Here is a 22,551-nt window from a genome sequence, read left to right on the forward strand (position 1 = left end):
AAAGTATAGATGGAGAAGGTGGCCTAGCCCATGATAAGACCATCCCAGGGTGATTCATTCATGTTTTTTCTGACTGACACTGTCCAGCAAAACATCTAGAAACAGTGCTTCTCAGGGTAATGTCTGTGGACCTCTGTGTTAGAAATACTTGGGTACTAATTGAAAACGCAAGGAGCTCTGGTGGTGTAGAGCTCTGGTGGTGTAGAGCTCTGGTGGTGAAGGCATTTGGTTGCTAACCAAAAGTTCAGTGGTTTGAACCCACCAGCTGCTCCACAGAATAAAGATGGGCCAGTCTCCTGTGAAGTTTCATAGCTTGGGAAACCCAATGGGGGTCGCTATGAGTCAGAATTGACTCAATGGCAGTGAGTTTGGCTTTTTGGTTTGAGTTGAAAATGCAGTGATGTTTCTGCAAGTAAAGTGCTGTAGAGGTCAGACACAGGTTTTAAGAGGGCAACATGTCATGGAAGGACAGCAGAAGCTGTGGGCAATAAATGGAGACAGAGAGGAGGAGGCCTGATCACCCGAGCAACCGTGGCATGACCTTAGTGACAGGGAGCTTTTGGAGAAAAAGGAGCAGAAACTTGAGAATCTCAGACCTTCCTTTCTAGTATTGTTGGGTCCCCTCCTTGCTTCCTCTTCCTCCTGCTTACTGCTTCATGAGTCACTGACTGCCCCGTCCCATCCCAGAACACAGAATCCCCGAAAGCTCAGGATGCAAGACGGTAGCCCCAGAGGACCATGCCATCACACATTTCCCCCGTCTGCCTAGACTTTCCCTGCTTTGGGGTATGAGGCTGCAACTGAAGGTCTGAGAGCCATTGAGTGCTGCTGATGTCTAGCCCACCAGCCTTGATAAAAATAAAACACAACACAATAGTGGCGTTCTAGTAGATTCTAACTTATGACGATCTCTTGCATGCAGAGTATAACTACTCGACAGGGTTTTCAAAGTTGTGACCTTTCCAAAGTAGATTGCCAGACCTTTATTCAAAGGCCCCTCTGGGTGGGCTCAAAGTGCCAACATTTTGGATGGCAGTTAAACATTTAACTGTCTGCGCCATCCACCCAACATTTCTGGGGAGTCACCATTTCTGTATGTAATGTGAGAGAGCCCCAAAGGGGAAAAGATAATTTGCCAGTGTAGAAAACCAACACTGAAAATGGGACAGTTATTTCCCTACATTTTCTACTGCAAGTAAAAAAATGAAACAATGACATTTAGGCAGTGGTGGTTTTCAATTCCACGCTGCAATAAAGATTCTTTTGTAATGAAGAAAATGCACAGGCTCTATAATCCCTTTAATGAGAAGTCAGAGGCCTGAGGGAAGGGCAGTCACATTTCAAAATGACTAATGAACTTGCTCAAATTGCTACTTGTAGTAGAAAAGTTTCCCAGAGAAATCACATTCTTCTTCTTTGACAGTTCTCCAGAGGAGGGCAAGTATGAGCACGATACTAAACATTTTATTTTGTTCTCACATTAACAGTGCAGATTCTTTTAGATTTTCAGGATTTCTAAGCTTAGAAATATCTTTAGCATATAAAAGAGAACAACAAAAAAAGTAATGTCAATGGAATGAAATACCAAACCAACCAAACTCACTGCCGTCAACTTGGGTCTGACTCATAGCGACCCCTCCTTGGGTTTCCGAGGCAGTATCACTACAGAAGTAGATTGCCCAACCTTCCTTCCGAGGATTGGCTGGTGGGTTTGAACCACCAGCCTTCTGGTTAGCAGTCAAATGTGCTAGGTACTATGCTACCAGAGCTCCTTGAACTAAATACAGGTGATATAAAATAGAATGCATATTAGATGGTGGCACCCAGAATGCACTTTTCAAAAAGTGCATCATTTTTACTTAGAAATTTGTGATTCATTCATATCAAGTTGTATTATTAATTTATGATTCTAAGTTTCTAAACAATGTTAAACAGTCACTTTGTGTTCTTTGAAAGTCTAACCATTTTAGATTCTTCATCTGGGTCTATTTAGCTATCTTCAGATTTTGTCCCCAGTGAACCACGATGATTCTGTAGAACAAAAAGCAACTCAGAAAAGTTCCATAATCTCTCTGAGTTTTGAAAGCCACTAATACATAACAAAGTTTAAGCGTTTTTATAATGTTCTGTATTAGCTGTCTACTAATAATCCTTTCTGATGTAACAGATTACCATAATCACACTCTACTCTGACACACCTGAGGTCACCATGTGTTGGAATCGACTCAAAGGCAGCTTTTAGTTAGTGGCTTAAAACAACACAGATTTATTATTTTACAGCTCTGCAGGTGAGAAATCCAAAATCTGTCTCACTCCGGTGAAAGCAAGGTTTCAGCAGGACTGCACTCCTGGAGACTCTAAAGGAGAATCTGTTTCCTTGCCTTTTCCAGCTTCTAGAGGCTGCTGTATTTCTTGGCTTGTGGCCCCATTCTTCATCTTCAAAGCCAACAGCATAGCATCTTCCAATTGCTATGGAATTGGACTCTGATCTCTTCTCTCCCTCCTTTAATGACAACTTGTGATTTCCTTTGGTCCACCAGACAACCCACAATAATCTCTTCATCTGAAGATCCTTCCAGGCAGTTTCCAAAATCTTACTATTATAATTGTGGATAAGTATCATTGTATATAAATTTCTTTTCCATATCTCTGATTATTTCCTAAGGCTAGATTTCTATAAGCACAATTACTGTGCCATTTTGTATAGACTTTTACAAGGCTTATTGTCTTTCGCCCTCACTAATCTTGGTGTCCGAGCCATGCTAACGAGAAGTTTGCATCATAAAGGCTTTGGTCAGAGCTGACACATGTACCTTTTTATCCACTAAATGAATCATTGTTTAACTTGTTTTTCAAGGTGTGGTAATGGTTTTGTTCTGACGTATCCTTTTCTTTGCCTGGGTTTCTGGTGCCAAGTGAGATGTGAGGCCATTGTCTTTTCCCTTGCTAACTGACATGGAGTAGGGTCAAGTCTTTGCCCTTGGCTTAAAATGTGAAATTACAACCACAGAGCTAAATTGACCTTAAATGCAGGAAAAACTTGAATTATTAGAAGAAGGAAATAAGATAGAAACCAAAAGGAGATGTTTGTGTTTTAAGAAAAATATGACAGAAAAAAACACTCCTATAATTTGACAAAAACATCTTTTGTCTCTTTAAAATATGGCTTCTGTTGAATAGCTAGACCCTTCTAAAGGAAAGTTACATGTGTCAGCTCTGACCAAAGCCTTTATAATGCAAGCTTCTGGTTAACACGGCTTTGACACCAAGATTAGCGAGGGCAAAAGTCAAGAAGGCTTGTAAAATCTATACAAAATGGCCCAGTAATTGGCCTTATAGACATCTAACCTTAGGAAACAATCAGAGATATGGAAAAGAAATTTATATACAATGATGTTTATCCACAAGTTAATTATAATAGTAAGATTCTGGAAACAGCCTGGAAGTCCAACAATAGTAAATGTTACACTTACTAGCCAGAGTGTTCCTTTGAAGCGAGGATGGCAAGCTTTTTGTCTCACTCCGGACATGTTATCAGGAGAGACCAGCCTCTGGAGAAGGACATCATGCTTGGTAGAGTAGGAGGTCAGCAAAAAAGAGGAAGACCGTCAATGAGATGGATTGAAACAATACTGCAACAATGGGCTCAAACACAGCAACAATTGTGAGGATGGTGCTGGACCCGGTAAGAAATCCAAAATCTGTCTCACTCTGGTGAAAGCAAGGTTTCAGCAGGACTGCACTTCTTCTGGAGACTCAAAAGGACAATCTGTTTCCTTGCCTTTTCCAACTTCTAGAGGCTGCCTCTATTTCTTGGCTTGTAGCCCCATCTTCAAAGCCAACACCATAGCATCTTCCAATTTCTCTTTCTCAGACTCTGATCTCTTCTCTCCCTCCTTTAATGACACTTGTGATTTCCTTCGGTCCACCAGACAACCCGCAATAATCTCTTCATCTGAAGACCCTTAATTGAATCACATCTGCAAACTCCCTGTGACCATATAAGGCAACATATTTACAGGTTCCAGGGATTAGAACAAGAACCTCTTTGCAGGGCCAGAGTCAGCCTACCGCCTCTCCTGTTCATTCTGTTGGACCTAGGGTCTCTATAAGTCAGAACTAACTCTATAGCACCTATCACAAAATACAACAATACTCACTAAACTTAATTTGTGTAAGGCATGGTACCATGTACTTTCTATGAACTATATCATCAAACAACATGAGTGAAGCACTGTTGTTGTTGTTGTTAGGTGCCATAGAGTTAGCCCAACTCACAGCGACCCTATGGACAACAGAATGATACATGCCTTGTCCTGTTCCAGCCTCACAATCCTGTGAAGCACTGGTGTTATCCAATTTTCTAAATGTAGTAACTGAGGCACAGAGAGCTTAAGCAACTTGCCTTGAGTGATGCAACTACAAGTGCTGGAGACAAGACTTGAGCTATATTTTGTTTGACTTCAAAGCTGGCATTTGAAATCACCAAATTATGCCATTTCTCAATAGAGAGATGATTGAATAAATATAGTACAAACATGTGAAATATTAAACAGCCATTAGTATGATGGTCTTGAACAATTTTTAATAAAATGAGAGAATGTTTGTGATATAACATTGAATGAAAAATGACACATCTCAACTGTAGTACAAACATACACAAAAGACTTAAATATAAAAAAATGACTGTTTCTAGTTTGCAAATAAATAGAAAATTATATTTTCTTCTCCATATTCTGCTCTTTTCAAATATCCTGCAGTTAGCATACATTGCTAAAATAGTTGGTTTTAAGAAGAAAAGACCTCCAAGCTAGAAGATTCTGAGAATCAGTACTACATGGGTTAGCCACGTCATAGCCCAGGGCAGTGGAGTCTAGAGCCCTGCAAGGCCAGGCAGCTCTAACACACTGTAAACAGCCCTCAAAGTAGCAGTGGTATCAATCTCTGTGTGAAAGAAGCTGTTTGCAGGGCTGATGATGCTGTTCTACCCTGAGCCTTCCTGCTGCAGAAGTGAGGTTATTAATTAGTGGGGCCAATGAGTGGAACAAAGTAAGTGTCAGAACCAGATAGAAATGTTCACTCTTCAACCTCCTAGCTGGATGACTTTGGGCAGGATATTTTTCCTTTGTTCCCTCATCCATAAAATGAGGACAATATTATTTACCTGAGCAGGCTGTTGTGAGGATTAGTGAGAGGAGGTGTGTAAGTCACTACATTACTTGGAACATAGTTAAAACCAGTCGTGGTGACCCCATGTGTTTCAGAGTAGAATTGTGCACAGTAGGGCTTTCAGTGGCTGATTGTTTGGAAGTGGATTGCAGGGCTTCTTCTGAGGTGCCTCTGGATGGAGTTGAACCTCCAACTATTTGGTTAGCAGCTGAGTGTGTTAACCATTTGTTCCACCCAGGGACTCTGGAACAAAGTTTTAAAAAAATCAAAACAAAACAAAACAAAAAACGCTGTTGCCTTCAAGTCAATTCCAAATCATAGCAACTCTATAGGACTGAACTTCCCCAAAGGGTTTCTAAGACTATAGATCTTTATGGAGGCAGACTGCTTCATTTGTCTCCCATGGAGTGGCTAGTAGGTTTAAACCACCAATCTTTGGCTTAGCAGCCAAGTGCTTAACCATTGTGCTACCAAGACTCTCTTAGCAGAATAGTTAATGCTCAAAAAATTGTTGCTTAAAAAGAAAAACAAACTTTGCTCCATGGTAGACATAGAGTGAAGAGGTCGAGGAGATTGATTTGGCATCATCCTAAGAAATAGATGAAGTATTGTTAATGTCAGGTCCTTTTGAACCATTTTGGTTAAATTAGGCAGGTATTTGGAGTAGGCCAAAGAATGTAGTTACATTATGCTTCTAAGTTTTGTTCATAAATGAAAAACATTTCTTGTTTGAAACCACTCTAAATTCCCTGCAAACATTGTCTAAGACTAACTCTAAACTCCAACGTCTGTGTGTAAGTTACAGAAGTTCTTACCAAATTAGATATGATATCCTGTTTCTGAATATGCTCAAGGATGTGCTATGAGGGTATAGGCATAAATTTAATGTTCTGATGCAAGGACAGACCTGTCTCATTATAGACATGACACAGTAGACATTAAACAAATAATGAAGGTATCATGAAGGTTTTCTAGCACATTAGGCTGATGATTAGAGCTGATATATACAATGTTTTTCAGAGGTGAAGGTTCTGTGTGTGAGTGTGCGTGTCATACCGTGTTTGTGAATGTTTCTGTATGTTAAAATACTTGATGAAAAATACGAATAGAGAGTGAGTGGCAGTGTGGTGCTTGATTCAAGGTGATTCTATGCACAATTGAATGAAAAGCTGCCCAGTCTTGCTCCATCCTTATGGTCAGTTGCAGATTGGACCATTGTGGTCCATAGGGTTTTCAATGATTGGCTTAGGAAGTAGATTGCCAGGTCTTTCTTCCTAAGTGTGTGATTAAGGGCATATGATTAGACATGTTTCTTTCTCTCTTTTTCCTGTTAATTTATTTTTCTAGTTACTACTTTTTTAATTGGGAGCTCTGGTAGCATAGTGCCTAAGGCACTTGACTGCTAACCAGAAGGCTGGCGGTTCAAACCCACCAGCCACTCCTCAGAAGGAAGGTTGGGCAATCCTACTTCCGTAGTGATACTGCCTCGGAAACCCAAGGAGGGGTCGCTATGAGTCGGGGCTGACTCAACGGCAAATAACAACAACAACAACTTTTTTAATGAAGAATGCTAAGTATGAGCTAAAAGGAAATGACCTAGCCACTTGGTGGCAGTATGCCATGAAGAATATACTTTATATAGCTTCATTTCAGTCCTATGCTTAAATATTTTGTCATTGACTTGATTTCTTCTCTGGGAATTTTGTTTATAAGTTGTCTTACTTCAATTATCTGATTCTTTGTGAAATTACCCTCTGATAATTAAGTATCTCTTCTCAATGACTTTAATTTAATCTAATTTAAATGAACTAACCTACTCAATCTGAAACTAAGATAAAAGACTGCAAAGATTATGTTTATTACTTAAGCAGACTAATAAAGTCCTAGTAAGATATGCAAATTATTGTTATGTGATGCAAATTAATAATTGAAGTTTCATTAAAAAATAACTACCAGTAGTTTATAAAATAAATATGAAGAATTTTAAGAGTTTTACCAACTTCTGCAGTCTGAAATTAATCAAACATGCAATCAAGATGCATCGATAATTACTGGTGATTGCAATGTGATTGGAAACAAGAAAGAAGGATCGGCAGTTGGAAAATATGGCCTTGGTGATAGAAATGATCCCATAAATCTCACGATAGAATTTTTCAAGACCCAAAACTTAATTCATTGCAAATACCTTTCTTCAAAAACATAAATGTGGCTATACACATGGAATTCACAAGACGGTGACAACATCTGTGCAAAGAGGTGAAGAGAACCTTAATATCATCAGTCAGAACAGTGCCAGAGGCTAACTGTGGAACGAACAGACCATCAACTGCTCATAGGCTAGTTCAAGTTGAAGCTGAAGAAAATTAAAACAAGTCCATGAGAGCCATAATATGACCTTGATTTTATCTTACCTGAATTTGAAGACAATCTCAAGAATAGATTTGGCACATTGAACACCAGTGACCAAAGAACAGATAAGTTGTGGGATGACATCAAGGACATCATAGATGAGGAAAGCAAACAGTCATTAAAAAGGCAAGGAAGAAAGATAAGACCAAAACAGATGTCAGAGGAGACTGGAAGTTGCTATTCAACACAGCATAGCTAAAGTGAATGGAAGAAATTATGAAATAAAGGAGCTGAACAGAAGATTTCAAAGGGCAGTTTGAGAAAACAAAATAAAATATTATAATGAAATGTGCAAAGACCTGGAGTTAAAAATTTAAAAAGGGAAGAATGCATTTGGCATTTCTCAAGCTGAAAGAACGGAAGAAAAAATTCAAGTTTCAAATTACAGTATTGAAGAATTTTTTGGGCAAAATATTGAATGATGCAGGAAGCATCAAAAGGAAACGGAAGGAATACACACAGTCACTGTACCAAAATGAATTGGTCTATGTTCAGCAATTTCAGCAGGTGGCAGATGAGCAAGAACTGAGGGTACTGAAGGAAGAAGTGCAAGTTGCACTGAAGGAACTGGAGAAAACAAGGCTCCAGGAATTGACAGAATGCCAATTGACATGTTTCAACAAAAGGATGCAGTACTAGAGGCGCTCACTCATTTATGCCAAGAAATTTGGAAGACAGCTACCTGGTCAGTCAACTGGAAGAGATCCATGTTTGTGTCCATTCTAAAGAAAGGTAATCCAATAGAATGCAGCAGTTATCCAACAATATCAGCTACTGTGTCAACCCATATTGCTGAGAGTCTTCCCCTTTTTCACTAACCCTCTACGAAGCATGATTTCCTTCTCCATGGACTGGTTCCTTCTGATAACATTACCAAAATAGGAGAGGTGTAGTCTGGCCATTCTTGCTTCTAAGGCACATCCAGTTGTACTTCCTCCAAGACAGATTTGTTTGTTCTTCTGGTAGTCCATGGTATTTTCAATATTCTTCATCAACACCACAAGTCCTTATTAACTCTCCAGCTTTCACATGCATATGAGGTGATTGAAAGTACCATGGCTTGCTTGGGTCAGGTGTACCTTAGTCTTCAAAGTAACATCTTTGCTCTGTAAAACTTTAAAGAGGTCTTTTGTAGCAGATTTGCCCAGTGCAATATGTTATCTATTTCTTGACTGCTACTTCCATGGGAATTGATTGTGGATCCAAGTCCAATGAAATCCCTGACAACTTCAGTTTTTCTCCATTTATCACAATGTTGTTTATCAGTCCAGTTCTAAGGATTTTTATTTTATTTTCATTAAATTATAATCTATACTGAAAGCTGCAGTCTTTGATCTTCATTAATAAGTGCTTTAAGTTTTCTTCACTTTCAGCAAGGTTGTGTCATCTTCATATTGCAGGTTGTTAATGGGTCTTCCTCCAATCCTGATGCTGTGTTCTTTATAAAGTCCAGCTTCTCGGATTATTTGCTCAGCATACAGATTGAACAAGTGCGGCCAAAGTATACAACCTTGTCACACACCTTTTCTGATTTTAAACCATGTAGTATCCCCTTGTTTTGTTCTAACAACTGCCTCTTGGTCTTTGTACAGGTTTCACATGACAACAATTAAATGTTCTAGAATTCCCATTCTTTACAATTTATCCATAATTTCTTATGATCTATACAGTTGAATGCCTTTGCATAGTCAATAAAACACAAATAAATATCTTTCTGATATTCTTTGCTTTCTGCCAGGATCTGTCTGATATTAGCAATGATATTCCTTGTTCCACATCCTCATCTGAAACTGACTTGAATTTCCCTGTCAATATACTGCTACAACTGTTTTTGAATTATCTTCAGCAAAATTTTACTTGGGTTTGATACTAATGATATTGTTCAATAATTTCCACATTCTATTTCATTGGACTCAAGTTTCCACATTCTATTTCATTGGTATCAAGTTTCATTGGAATGGGCAAAAATATGTATCTTTTCCAGTTGATTGGTCAGGTAGCTGTCTTTCAAATTTCTTGGCATAAATGAATGAGAACCTCCAGTGCTGCATGTCTTTTTTGAAACATGTCAAATGATATTCTGTCAATTCCTGGAGCCTTATTTTTTGTCAGTTCTATCAGTGCAGCTTAGAAGTCTTCCTTCAATAACATTGGTTCTTGATCATATGCTACCTCCTAAAATGGTTGAACATCAACCATGACATGTTTTTTGGTACCATGACATGTATTCCTTCCATCATCTTTTGATGCTACATGCATTGCTCAATATTTTGCCATAGAATCCCTCAATATTGCAACTTGAATTTTTTCTTGAATTTAGATTAGATTTTTCTTCAATTTAGATAAATAAACCTGGTTGTTGGCCATATGAGCATAACCTTGAATCTCTCAGAGTTTGGAGGAAACACATATTCATCAAGTAAAAGAGACTTTCAAAAGCACTGAGAAGCCTAAAAGGATGTCTGATTTGTCACAGTTCACAGTGAAACATTTTTTTTCTTGCTGTAGAGAAGCCAGAAGAGAAACATAGGAAGATCCTTTGCCTTTTTTCTGAAGGTTTCATCTTCTAAAATCCCTTACCTGTTGTTCTTAGGAAACTACCGTTCAATAGAACTTGTGGCGGAACTCAGATCAGCCTTTTTTAAAAATTCCAGAGACCCAGGGAAACTTTTTTATTGGGAATGTTTGATCTTTTTCTCAAAGAGAGTTGCACGAGACACACAGCTTATTATACAAGCCTTTGATATCTCAGTGGCAGTTAAGGACATTTTGAGTTGTGATTTTTCCCTGTCCCCAAAAGCTTTTTTTTTTTTTTTTAAGTAGAATTTGAACATGAAATTAGACTGACTGAGTAAATGGGTCTGAGGCACTCTCAGGGAAACAGAGCTTAGAACCATCTTCCAGAACGTCTTCTGTCAACTGAGAGAATTGTGTCCTTGAAGTCACCTCTGGCAGTTTTTAATCATCAGGAAAGAAGAGATGAGCAAGGCAGCACCAGGATGCTTTTGAGTTCAGACAGAAAGTGAGGGAGCTGCCAAGGCTGCTCACTCTGCCCTGGTCAGAAGCTTTCATTAGCAGTGTCCTGACAGTCTTTATGTGGATGACTAGACAAGGCTGGCCAGGATCCTTGCCAGCAGAAAAGGAGCAGAGAGGTCATTAATGACATTCCACCCCATGTTACAACCCAAAGTGTCTACTAATCAAAACTGGGCTTTTTGTGTGGAGCCAAGAGAGGGGGATTGTGCAAAGGCAAAAGTGACAAATCTTGGAGGCTCTTAAGGAAACTTAATCTTTATTGCATCATCTATGAGATGGAATCAAGTAAAGACCAGCTCTTCTGGCAGTTTTCCAGCTCAATGAAATAAAGCTCCTAGTTATTTGCTGCCTAGAAGCCTCAGGAAATTAGTAGACACACCTTGAAGTTTTACAAACCTTAGGTAGTTTTTATAATCCTTGCAGTGTTTCCTCCTTTGGGATTTACTCAATTAAGTGAAAGAAGAAGAAAAGATACACACACTCACACACACCATTGCCTTTATTCCATCATTCATGTCTATTAAAGTTTAATATTAAAGTTTACTTTAATCATTTCTAAATAAGTGGAGAAACTCTCTTAGGAAAATGGGCAACCTGTGTGCAAAATGCAAGAAGCTGACCCTGTTGTCTTTTTGTTTAAGTTCCCCAGGTCACACCAAAATCATTCCAACATGAGACGCAGAAATCTGGGCTTTTAATCGCTTCCAGCTTTAAAGGACACTTTACCATTGGTAAGAAAATACACTTTGGCTTTTTGAGCTTTTTGAGCAGTCTATACTAATTCTCCATTTTAACCCTTTGTCTTAGTTACCATGGAGCCCTGGTGGCACTGTGGTAAAACACTTGGCTGCTAAGTGGTCAGTGGTTCAAACTCACCAGCCACTCCATGGGAGAAAGATGTGGCAATCTGTTTCTATAAAGATTATAGCTTGGGAAACCCCATAGGAAACCCTATGGGGCAGTTCAACTCTTTCCTATAGGGGGTCTCTATGAGTGACAATTGACTCAATGGCAACAGGAGTTGGAACAAGTCTTAGTTACCTAGAGCTGCCATAACAAAAATACCACAAGCAGGTGCTTTAAAGAATGGGTTTATTGTCTCATGGTTTATAGAAGTCCAAATCAGGGCAAGAGCTCCCTCCTCGTCAGTAGTCCCAAATGTTCCTTGGATTATAGACAGATCTTCATGTGTTTGCTTCCCCTAATGTGGGTTATCTCTCTCCATATCTGCTTTCCCATTTTATAAGACATCACTCAGCAGGGATTAGGTTTAGGACTCACCCCTTTCTGGTATGGTCTTGTTAGCATAACAAAGAAAAACCTCCTTCCTAAACAGGTCACATTCACAGGTACAGTGGTTAGGACTTCAACATATATTTTTGGGAGACAAAATTTAATCTATAACACCCTCTGACTGAAAATCACATGTCAGGTATTAAACATTATTACTCTAATTATTATTAGAGTAATAAGATGTCTCATATGCTTTTTATATGAAAACAAAGTACAAAGATATGATTAAAATTTAATTTAAAGAGTGGTTAGGTGGATTTTGCCAGCTTTTACAATGGGTTAGATAAATCTTCATTTCAATAAGTACTGGGACTCAAGACCCCAAAATTTCATTATCAAGACTCCAAAACTTCATCATCTTTTTTTTTTTTTTTAAATACATTATTTGTGTTTACCAGTATTTGGGGTTTTACATACATCATCTTCTTCAGTCCTCAAAACAATCCTGAGAAAAGTGTTATGAGTCCATAACATAGATGAGAAAACTAGAGTTGAGACAAGTTGAATAACACCCAGGGCCACACAGGTGCTCAGTGACAGAACTAAAATTCAAATCTTGTTTTTTTTCTAATATTAGAGTCTGTATGTTGTCCGGAGGGCTAGCCTGGGTCCCTGGCCTCACCCTACTCACGGGAAAAATCTCCCCAAGTGGGTGGTCCTCAGGTGAGCGGCAGGAACCGGTGATGGTCTCCGACGGTGTTGGCAGTGGATTAACAAATGTGCATCACAAGCATCAATCACACAAGCATATATGCACTTTATTAAAAACATAGAACATTCCCAAAGAGAATGGAAATAGGTTTTCCCACGGAATGGAAAGATCATTAAAAGAAAAAGGCGTCTCCAGAAGGATGGAAACGGGTCTTTCCCTTGGAATAGGTAGGAAAAAATGTTAAGCTGTTCAACTTCTGTGCCTAAGGCAATTGACTGCTAACCAGAAGCCTGGCGCTTCAAACCCACCAACCACTTCTCAGAAGGAGGATTGGGCAATCTACTTCGGTAATGCTCTCGCCTCGGAAACCCAAGGAGGGGTCGCTGAGTCGGGTCCGACCCCACGGCACATAACAAGAAGAGCATAGAGGAGTGTGAAGGGGTGTTCTTAAGGTAGGGTGAGTTCCTTGAGTGACAGGTTGATTGACAGGCAGATTGACAAGTCTCTGAGAGCCTTCTGCGATTGCCCAGTTTGCAAAAGACCAAAACTGCAAAAAAAAAAAAAAAAAGAGTCGGTGTTAATTCTGTTATGATGATATTATCATGATATGGAATTAGGTCTGGGTCACAACATGAGGCTTTAGCGCATGCTCCAAGTTAAGGCATTTCCCTTAACCTCGTTTTCTGGGCCCGCGGTTATTCTGCTTAATTTGGATTGGCTAGGCCATGCGGTGGACAGGTTCCTGCAGGTGTCAGCTCATTAACTTCTGTAGATATTCCACCTCTTTCCCCTTTCTCCTCCCTTTGGGCCTACCCCCTAGGACAGGACAGGCACCTATTCTACCTTCCTGCCTAACATGTACTCTTTCTATTATACAAACCATCTTGCACTTTACTTGTTATTATGACTCAGTATTTTTCCATCAATGAGCATACATACATGTTTTAAGCATAAAAAAATATTAGATCAAATTGTGCTATAGGCTAAATAGAAATTTCTAATTGAAAAACTTAAACATGACTATTTCACCATTAGCCACTTTTAGGCCATTTATCTTATGGCAGGTATAGTATAAGAATGTTTGTAGGTTGTATTAACATCCTTTGGACTTTCATTTATATATTCAACATACATTTATTAAGCAACTACTATGTGCTAGGCACTGTTCTGGATGCTGGGGAATCAGCAATGAATAAAATGAATGAAGCCCCTATCTTCATATAACCTACATACTAGATAGACGAGGGAGAAAAACAACTAACAACAGTAAGAAAAAAGTGGTGATAAGTGTTATAAAGAAACATGAAATGGGTAAATCAAAAGCCAAACCAAACTCACTGCCATCAAGTTGATTCCAACTCACAGCAGCCCCCACTGGGTTTCTGAGGCAGTAAATCTTTACAGAAATAGATTGCCCAGTCTTCCTTCCATGGAGTGGCTGGTGGGTTTGAACTGCCAACCTTCTGGTTAACAGTCAAATGCCTTAGGCACTATGCCCCCAGAGCTCCTTTGATGCAGGTAAAGGAACTTTAAATCTGTAGATGTGAATCAATTATGAGCCAGGTGCTTAGGTTCAGTACAGACCTGTTGATTATTTATGTCTACACTGAACTTGCACCTTAATATTTCTGTGGGAAATCTGTTGTTAGGCACAGTCATGCTGGCTACAACTCACAGTGACCTTTTGTATTTAAGAACGAAAACACTGCCTAGTCACACAGCATTCTCACAAACCTTCTATACTTGAACCTTTGGTTGCAGTCACTGTATCAACCTACATTGTTGAGGGTTTTCTCCCCTTTTTTGCTCACCCTCTACTTCACCAAGCATGATATCCTTATCCAGGGAATGATCCCTTCTGACAACATGACCAAAGCAGATGAGACAAAGCCTTGTCATTTCTTGCTTCTAAGGAGCATCTGGCTACACTTCTTCCAGAACAGATTTGTTCATTCTTCTGGCACTCCATGGTATTTTCAGTATTCTTTGCCAACACCATAATTCAAAGGTATCAACTCTTCTTCAGGCCTTATTCATTGTCCAGCTTTTACATGTATATTGAAAACACCATAACTTGGGTTAGGCACACCTTGGTCTTCAAAGTGATATTTTTGTTCTTCAACACTTTAAAGAAGTCTTTTGCAGCAGATGCAACACATCTGAATTCTTCACTGGTGCTTCCATGGGTGTTGATTGTGGATCCAAGTAAAATGAAATCCTTGACAATTTTAGTCTTTTCTCCATTTATCCTGATGTCGTTCAGTGGTCCAGCTGTGAGGATTTTTGTTTGTATGCAGTAATCCATACTAAAGAAATCATCTTCACTTTCAGCAAGCAAATTTGTGTCATCTGCATATTGCAGGTTATTAATGAGTCTTTCTCCAATACAGATGCTGCATTCTTCTTCATATAGTCCAGCTTCTCAGATTATTTGTTCAGCACACAGATTGAATAAGTATGGTGAAAGTATACAATCCAGAATTACCCCTTCCTAATTTTAAACCACACAGTTTCCCCTTGTTCTGTTAGAATGACAGCTTCTTGGTCTATGTGCACTTTCCTCATGAGCACAGTTAGGTGATCTGGGAACTCTAGATGTTAGGAATTCATGACAGGTCTTTGACATAGCTATTATTATCTCAAGAGGACCACCACTTGTCTGGCAGTTTGTCACACTGTGGTGGTTTGCATGTTGCTTTGAGGCTGGAGACTATGCCACCAGTATTTCTAACACTGGCAGGGTCACCCATGGTGGATGGGTTTCTGCAGAGCTTCCAGACTGAGACAGACTGGGAAGAAGGACAGGGCCATCCACTTCTGAAAAAATTGTCCAATGAAAACATTTTGAATAGGAGTGAAATACTGTTAATGTATTACTAGAAAACTTTACAAATAGCCCTGAAATGTCTGATATACTCCCAGAAGATGAGACCATCAGGTTGGAAGGCACTCAAAATATGACTGCAGAAGAGTTGTCTTCTCAAAGTAGAGTTGACCTTAATGATGTGGATGGAGTAAAGTTTTGGAAATCATAATTTTCTGATGAAGCATAACTCAAAATGGGAAGAAACAGCTGCAAACATCCATTAATAATCAGAACATGAAATGTATGCAGTATGAATCTGGAAAATTGGAAGTTTTCAAAAATGAAATGGAACATATAAAGATTGATATTGCATTTGTTATTTAACAGAATGTTTCAAGATCTATCCTAAAGTACAATGCTGTCAGTGAGAGGATAATAGCCATATGCCTATGAGGAAAACTAGTTAATACTAATATTATTTAAATGTATGCACTAGCCACTAAAACCAAAGATGAAGAAATTCAAGATTTTTACCAACTTCTGCAGTCTGAAATTGGCCAAACACATAATTAAGATATATTGATTATTACTGGTGATTGGAATGCAAAAGGTAGAAACAAACAAGAATAATCAACAGTTGGGAAATATGGTCTTCATGATAGAAATGATGCCAGAGGTCACATGATAGAACTTTGCAAGACCAAAAATTTATTCAATGCAAATGACTTTTTTCAACAATGTAGATAGACCTCACCAGATGGAATACACAGGAATCAGATTGACTACATCTGTGGAAAGAGGTGATGGAGAAGCTCAATATCTTCAATCAAAACAAGGCCAGGAGCTGACTGTGGAACAGACTACTAGTTGCTCATATGCAAGTTCAAGGTGAAGCTGAAGAAAATTAAAACAAGTCCATGAGACCCAAAATATGACATTGATTATGTCCCATCTGAATTTACAGACCATCTGAAGAATAGATTTAACACATTGAATACCAATGATCGAAAACCAGACAAATTGTGGGATGACATCAAAAATGTCATACATGAAGAAAGCAGAAGGTCATTAAAAATACAGGAAAGGAAAAAAAGACCAAAATATACGTCAGAAGAGACTCTGAAACTTGCTTTTGAACAGAGAGTAGCTAAAAGCGAAAGGAAGAAATGACAAGATAAAAGAGTGAACTGAAGATTTCAACGGGCAGCTTGAGAAGACAAAGTCAATTATTATAATGAAATGTCCAAAGATCTGGAGTTAGAAAACCAAGACGGAAAAACAAACTCAGCATTTCTCAAGCTGAAAGAACTGAGGAAAAAAATTCAAGCCTCGAGTTGCATTATTGAAGGCTTCTATGAGCAAAGCATTGAATGATGCAGAAGCATCAAAAGAAGATGGAAGGGATCCACAGACTCACTGCACCGAAAAGAATTGATCAATGTTCCTCTATCTCAGAAGGTGACATATGATCAAGAACCAATGATACCAAAGGAAGAAATACAAGCTGCATTAAAGGAATTGGTGATAAACAGGAATTGATAGGATACCCGTTAAGATGTTTCCACAAAGAGATGCAGCGCCGGAGGTGCTTACTCATTTATGCCAAGAAATTTTGAAGCCAGCTACCTGGCCAACTGACTGGAAGAGATCCATCCATATTTGTGCCCATTCCAAAGAAAGGGGATCCAACAGAATGTGGAAATCATTGAATATTATCATTAATATCACATGCAACTAAAATTTTACTGAAGGTAATTTAAAAATGGTGGCAGCAGTATATTGTCAGGGAACTTCCAGAAATGCAAGCTGGATTCAAAGAGGATGTGAAATGAGGAATATCATTGCTGATGTCAGCTGTTTCTTGGCTAAAAGTAAAGAATACCAGAAAGATGTTGTTTTGGTTACCTAGTGCCGCTCTGACAGAACTATACCACAAATGGGATGACTTTAACAAACAAGAGTTTATTCTCTTACAGTTTTGGACACTAGAGTCCGAGTTCAAAGTGCCAGGCTGTAGAGGCTGTGTCAAAGCCCATCAACCTTGGGCTTCAGCTCTATCTCTTGCTCCCGGCCCACTGAAGTTACAGGCATCTTTTCACTCAGGCAGCTGCTGGCTGCTGAGGCTGACAAACCCAATGTTGACAAGAAAAAAGGCACAATCCCTGATATTACCAAACAGCACAGCAGGCCATTGATTCAAGTCCATTAGAAGTCCCAAGATTGGCAGAATATGGCAGGCTGCTAAACAAAGACTCGGCTACATGTAGGCTCCAAGTGTGTCAAAGAGCCGTAGAGCATTCCCAAAGCTTCTCCTTCTATATGGGAAGCAGACCACATCCTTAAAGCAGCTACTCAGCTGCTCACAGCAGATTCCATGATGGAGTTGATTGCCAGTCTCATCATGGGGAATAACTACCACCAGCTGCCCAGCCACTCAAAACCAGGCCCAGCCAAGTTGAGATATAACCTTAACTAGCACAGATGTTTACCTGTATTTTATTGACTATGCAAAGGCATTTGATTCTGTGGATCATAACAAATTATGAATAACAATATGGAGAATGCAAATTCCAGAACACTTACTATGCTCATGAGGAACCTGTACATAGACCAAGAGGCTGGTGTTTGAAAAGAAAAGATCAAGGGTTTACTGCATGGTTTCAAATCAGGAACAGCATGCATCAGGGTTGTATCATTTCACCCTACTTATTCAATCTGTATGCTGAGCAAATAATCTGAGAAGCTGAATTATATGAAGAAGAACATGGCATCAGGATTGGAGGAAGACTCATTAACAACTTGCAATATGCAGATGACACAACCTTGCTTACTGAAAGTGAAGAAGACTTGAAGCACTTGCTGATGAAGATTCAAGACTACAGGCTTTAGTATGGGTCACATCTCAACATGAAGAAAAAAATCCTCACAACTGGAGCAATAAGCAACTTCACAATAAGTGGAAAAAGATTAAAGTTGTCGGGGATTTCATTTTACTTGGATCCACAGTCAACACCTATGGAAGCAGCAATCAGTGTCACAAAACAAAATGTGTATGAATTGTTGATTGGAAAACCAATTTGCTCTGTAAACTTTCACCCAAATCACAATAATAATGATAATAATAAAAGATTGCACCTGAGAACATTCCATGGAACAGTTCCACTCTTCAAAACACAGAGTCACCGTGAGTCAGAATCAACCTGGGGCAATGGGTTTGGTTTTGGGGTTTAAAGAGGTATTGCTGAAGATTTCAGAAAACTAATGAGTGTAGTAACTGCCCTACACTCTTGGGAATTAGCACCTGGAAGAAGATAGAGAAGTTAACATGGGGTTGGCAAAGTGGTCTAAGTAGATCAGAGTGACCAAGAACAAAGTCTGAGATACCTAGGCTCAACTTGGACTCTGCCATTTTTTTGTTCAGTGACTTTGGGACATAATTATAAAATTGCTGCTAATCAAAAGATCAGTAGTTTGAACCTGTGAGCCACTCCATGGGAGAAAGATGCAGTCTGCTTCTTCCATAAAGATTTACAACTTTGGAAACCCTATGGGACTCTGTCCTGTAGGGTCACTATGAGTCAGAATTTACTTGATGGCAGGAGGTTTGACTTTTTTGTTTTTTTGAGAGTCATTGCCTAGATTTGGTATCAGGGTTATGCTTGCCTCATGGGGTAGTTTATTTGTGTGTCAACTTGGCTAGGGCTGGTTTTGAGTGGCTGGACAGCTGGCTATAGTTATTGTCCATGGTGAGATTGGTAATCAGCTCCGTGGAGGAATCTTCTGGAGCAGCTGAGTAGCTTTAAGGATGTGCTCTACTTCCAGGATATAAGAAGCAGCTTTGAGGAATGTCTCTGCAGTTTTTTTTTTTGTTTTTCTTTATGTTTTTTTGGCATGCTTGGAATCTGCATGTGGCTGAATCTTCATTTAGCAACCTGCTATATTTCCTGCTGATCTTACTGCCTCTGGGATTGAAATAGTGGCCTGCCATGTTGTTTGGTAATGTTGGGACTGTGCCATTGTATTTGTTGACGTTGGCCTTGTCAGCCTCAGCAGCCAGCAGGTGCCTGAGTGAAGAGACACCTCTAGCTCCAGTGGGCCAGGAGCAAGAGGCAGAGCTGAAGGCCAAGGTTGAGGAGCTTTCACTTAGCCCCTGGCTGGCCCTTTGAACTCAGGACTTTTAGTTTCCTAAACAGTAAGAGAATAAACAACAACAACTGTTAAAGCGACACTAGAGGTAACCAAAACACCTCATAAAGTAAGTCCAGAAGTAGTCTATCCTTTTCTATATTGTGGAATAATTTGAGCAGAATCAATGACAGCTCTTCTCTGACAGTTTGATAGAATTCATCAATGAAGCCAGCTGTGCCAGGATTTTTTGGTTGGGATTTTTTTTTTCCTTAAAGACCTGTTCAATTTCTTCTTTTGTGATTGGGTCTATTCATATTTTCTACCTCATATTTGTTAGTTTAGATAGGTAATGTATTTCTAGACTTTTGTCCAGTTCTTCTAGATTTTCAAATTTGTTGGAGTACAGTTCTTTATAGTCTTGTTATTATCCTTTTTATTTCAATAGGTTCTGTTTTGACATCACCATTTCATTTCTTACTCATGTTATTTCCATCTTCTTTTCCTTTATTAAGTTTGCCAATGACTTGTCAATTTATTAATCCTTTCAATGAACCAACTTCTAGTCTTGTTGATTCCTTCTATTGTTTTTCTGTTTCATTAATATCTGCTTGAATCTTTATGACTTCCTTTCTTCTGATGACTGTAGGCTCTTTTTGCTTTTCTTTTCCAAATTGTTGGAGATGTTAGATTAAGGTGTTTGTTTGGTTCTTTTTTCTTTTTTAATGTTCTGCTATAAATTTTCCTCTGAGCACTGCTTTTGCTCTGTCCCAAAGATTTTGGTATGTTGTGTTTTCATTGTCATTTGATTCAAGGAATTTTTTTATTTTGTTTTTTTTTTCTTCTATTACTCAGTAGTATTTACTAAAAAAACAAATGAAACTGACTGACCTTGAGTCAAATCTGACTCATAGTGACCCCTCCTTGGGTTTCCGAGGCAGTATCACTACGGAAGTAGAATGCCCAACCTTCCTTCTGAGGAGTGGCTGGTGGGTTTGAACTGCTAGATTTCTGGTTAGCAGTCAAATGCCTTAGGCACTGTGCCACCAGAGCTCCCAGTAGTTTTTAAGCAGGGCATTGTGTTATTCAGTTTCCATGTATTTGATTATTTTTTTTCCTTGATATTGCTGTTGTTGATTTCTAATTTTATAGCATTGTGATCTAAGAAGTATCTGAGAAGCTTTGTAGTATTGTGATGCTTTAAAATTTATTTAGATTTGCTTTGTGGCCTAACATATGCTCTATTCTGTTCCATGTGCACTGGAAAAGAATGTATATTGTGCTGTTGTTCAGTGGTGTTCTGTATACATCTATGACATCTAGTTGGTTGATTGTGTTTTTAGATCTTCTGCATCATTGGTGAGTTCTTTCTAGTAGTTCTGTCCTTCATCAGAAGTGGTGCATTAAAGTCTCCTACTATTTTAGTGCAGATGTCTATTTCTATTTTCAATTCTGTTAAAGTTTGATGTATTTTGGGGCTCTTTCATTGGGTGCATAGATATTTATTATGATTTTATCCTCTTGCTGGGTTGGTCCTTTAATCATTATATAATATCCTTCCTTGTCTCTTTTGCTGTTTTTCACCTTAAAGTCTCTTTTATCTGAAATTAATATTGCCTATCCTGCTTTGTCTGGTTGTCATTTGCTTGATTTGTTTTTCCACCCTTTGATTTTTAGTTTATTTTTGCCTTTGTGTCTAAGGTGTGTCTCATGTATATAGCATATTGATGCATCACATTTTCTTATTCATTCTGTTGCTCTCCGTCTCTTAACTGGAGCATTTAGTCTATTTACTTTCAGTATAATTATTGATAGGTATGAATTTACTGCTGTCATTTTGCTGTGTGTGTGTGTGGTGTAGATATTTCTTTGTTCAAGATATTTTTTCTGTGTTGAGTCTATTTGGTTTACAGATTTTCTTATCATTTCTTTCATTGCTGTTGTTTTACTGTTTATTGAGATTTACGATTTTCTTTTTTAATTTGGTGAGAAGGTTTATTAATTTTCTTTGAGATTATCCTGAAATTTATTATTATCTTCTCCAGTGTAAAATAGTCCATTCTATCTTAAGATAGTCTTGACTTCTACATTTGGAAGTCCTGTAGCTACTTCATTAGTCCCTCTTTTTGCTTTGTAGTTATCATCATTTATAAATTGACATCTCTGGTTCCCTATTTTCAGCTTTATAGGTTCATTTTATTTTTGATGTTTCTATATTTGGATTGATCTGACTCCATGGCAGTGTGTTGCATTGTTGCATTTGTGTTATATCTGGATTGATTTATGGGTGATAGTGTCATGAATATTATATTTCATGGTTTCCAGTTGCTGTCTGCTGTTGTTCGTTCTCTGACTGAAGACACAATTTAGCTTTTTATTTTTTTTTGTAAAGTTGGTCTGGTTTTTACAAATTCCCTTAATTTCTGTTTATCTGGGAATATCTTAATTTCACTGTTGTATTTGAGGGACAATTTTGCTGGATATATAATTCTTGGTTGGCAGTATTTTTCTATCAGGGTTTCATTATGTTATCCCATTGCCTTCTTGCCTTCATGGTTTCTGCCAAGAAATCAGAGATTAGTCAGGTTCTCCTTTGTAGGTAATTTTTCATTGTTCCTGAGTTGCTTTCAGAAGTATGTGTTTGTCTTTGGTTTTGGAAAGTTTGATTATGATATTTCTTGGGATTTCTTTTGGAGTCTATTTTATTTGGGGAGCTCTGGTGGCATAGTGCCTAAGGCATTTGACTGTTAACCAGAAGGCTGGTGGTTCAAACCCACCAGCCACTCCTCAGACAGAAGGTTGGGCAATCTACTTCCATAGTGATACTGCTTCAGAAACCCAAGGAAGCGTCACTATGATTTGGATCCAACTCAATGGCAGTGAGTTTCTTATTTTGTTTGGGGTTCATTGAGCTTCTTAAATACAATTCTGTCATCTTTCATTATATTATGGAAGTTTTTTTACAACAAAAATCTTCAACAATTTTCTTGATGCCTTTTTTTTTTCTCTTCCTGTTCTGGAATTTCAATCATATGTAAGTTATTCCCGTTGTTTATGTTCC

General features: G+C 38.6%; 1 protein-coding gene across 1 annotated transcript in view; it reads left to right on the top strand.

Moving 5' to 3' along the window:
• Positions 1 to 22,551, top strand: part of IL23R (interleukin 23 receptor) — a 130,975-nt gene that overhangs the window by 83,750 nt on the left and 24,674 nt on the right. The window contains exon 7 of the mRNA XM_007959338.1: positions 11,256 to 11,345. Coding sequence (XP_007957529.1) covers positions 11,256 to 11,345 — 90 coding nt within the window. The remainder of the gene's footprint in view (positions 1 to 11,255; positions 11,346 to 22,551) is intronic.

The sequence above is a fragment of the Orycteropus afer genome, unplaced genomic scaffold (assembly GCF_000298275.1).
Source record: "Orycteropus afer afer isolate SDZICR_OR568_19922 unplaced genomic scaffold, OryAfe1.0 scaffold00016, whole genome shotgun sequence".
In the NCBI taxonomy this organism is placed as follows: Eukaryota; Metazoa; Chordata; class Mammalia; order Tubulidentata; family Orycteropodidae; genus Orycteropus; species Orycteropus afer.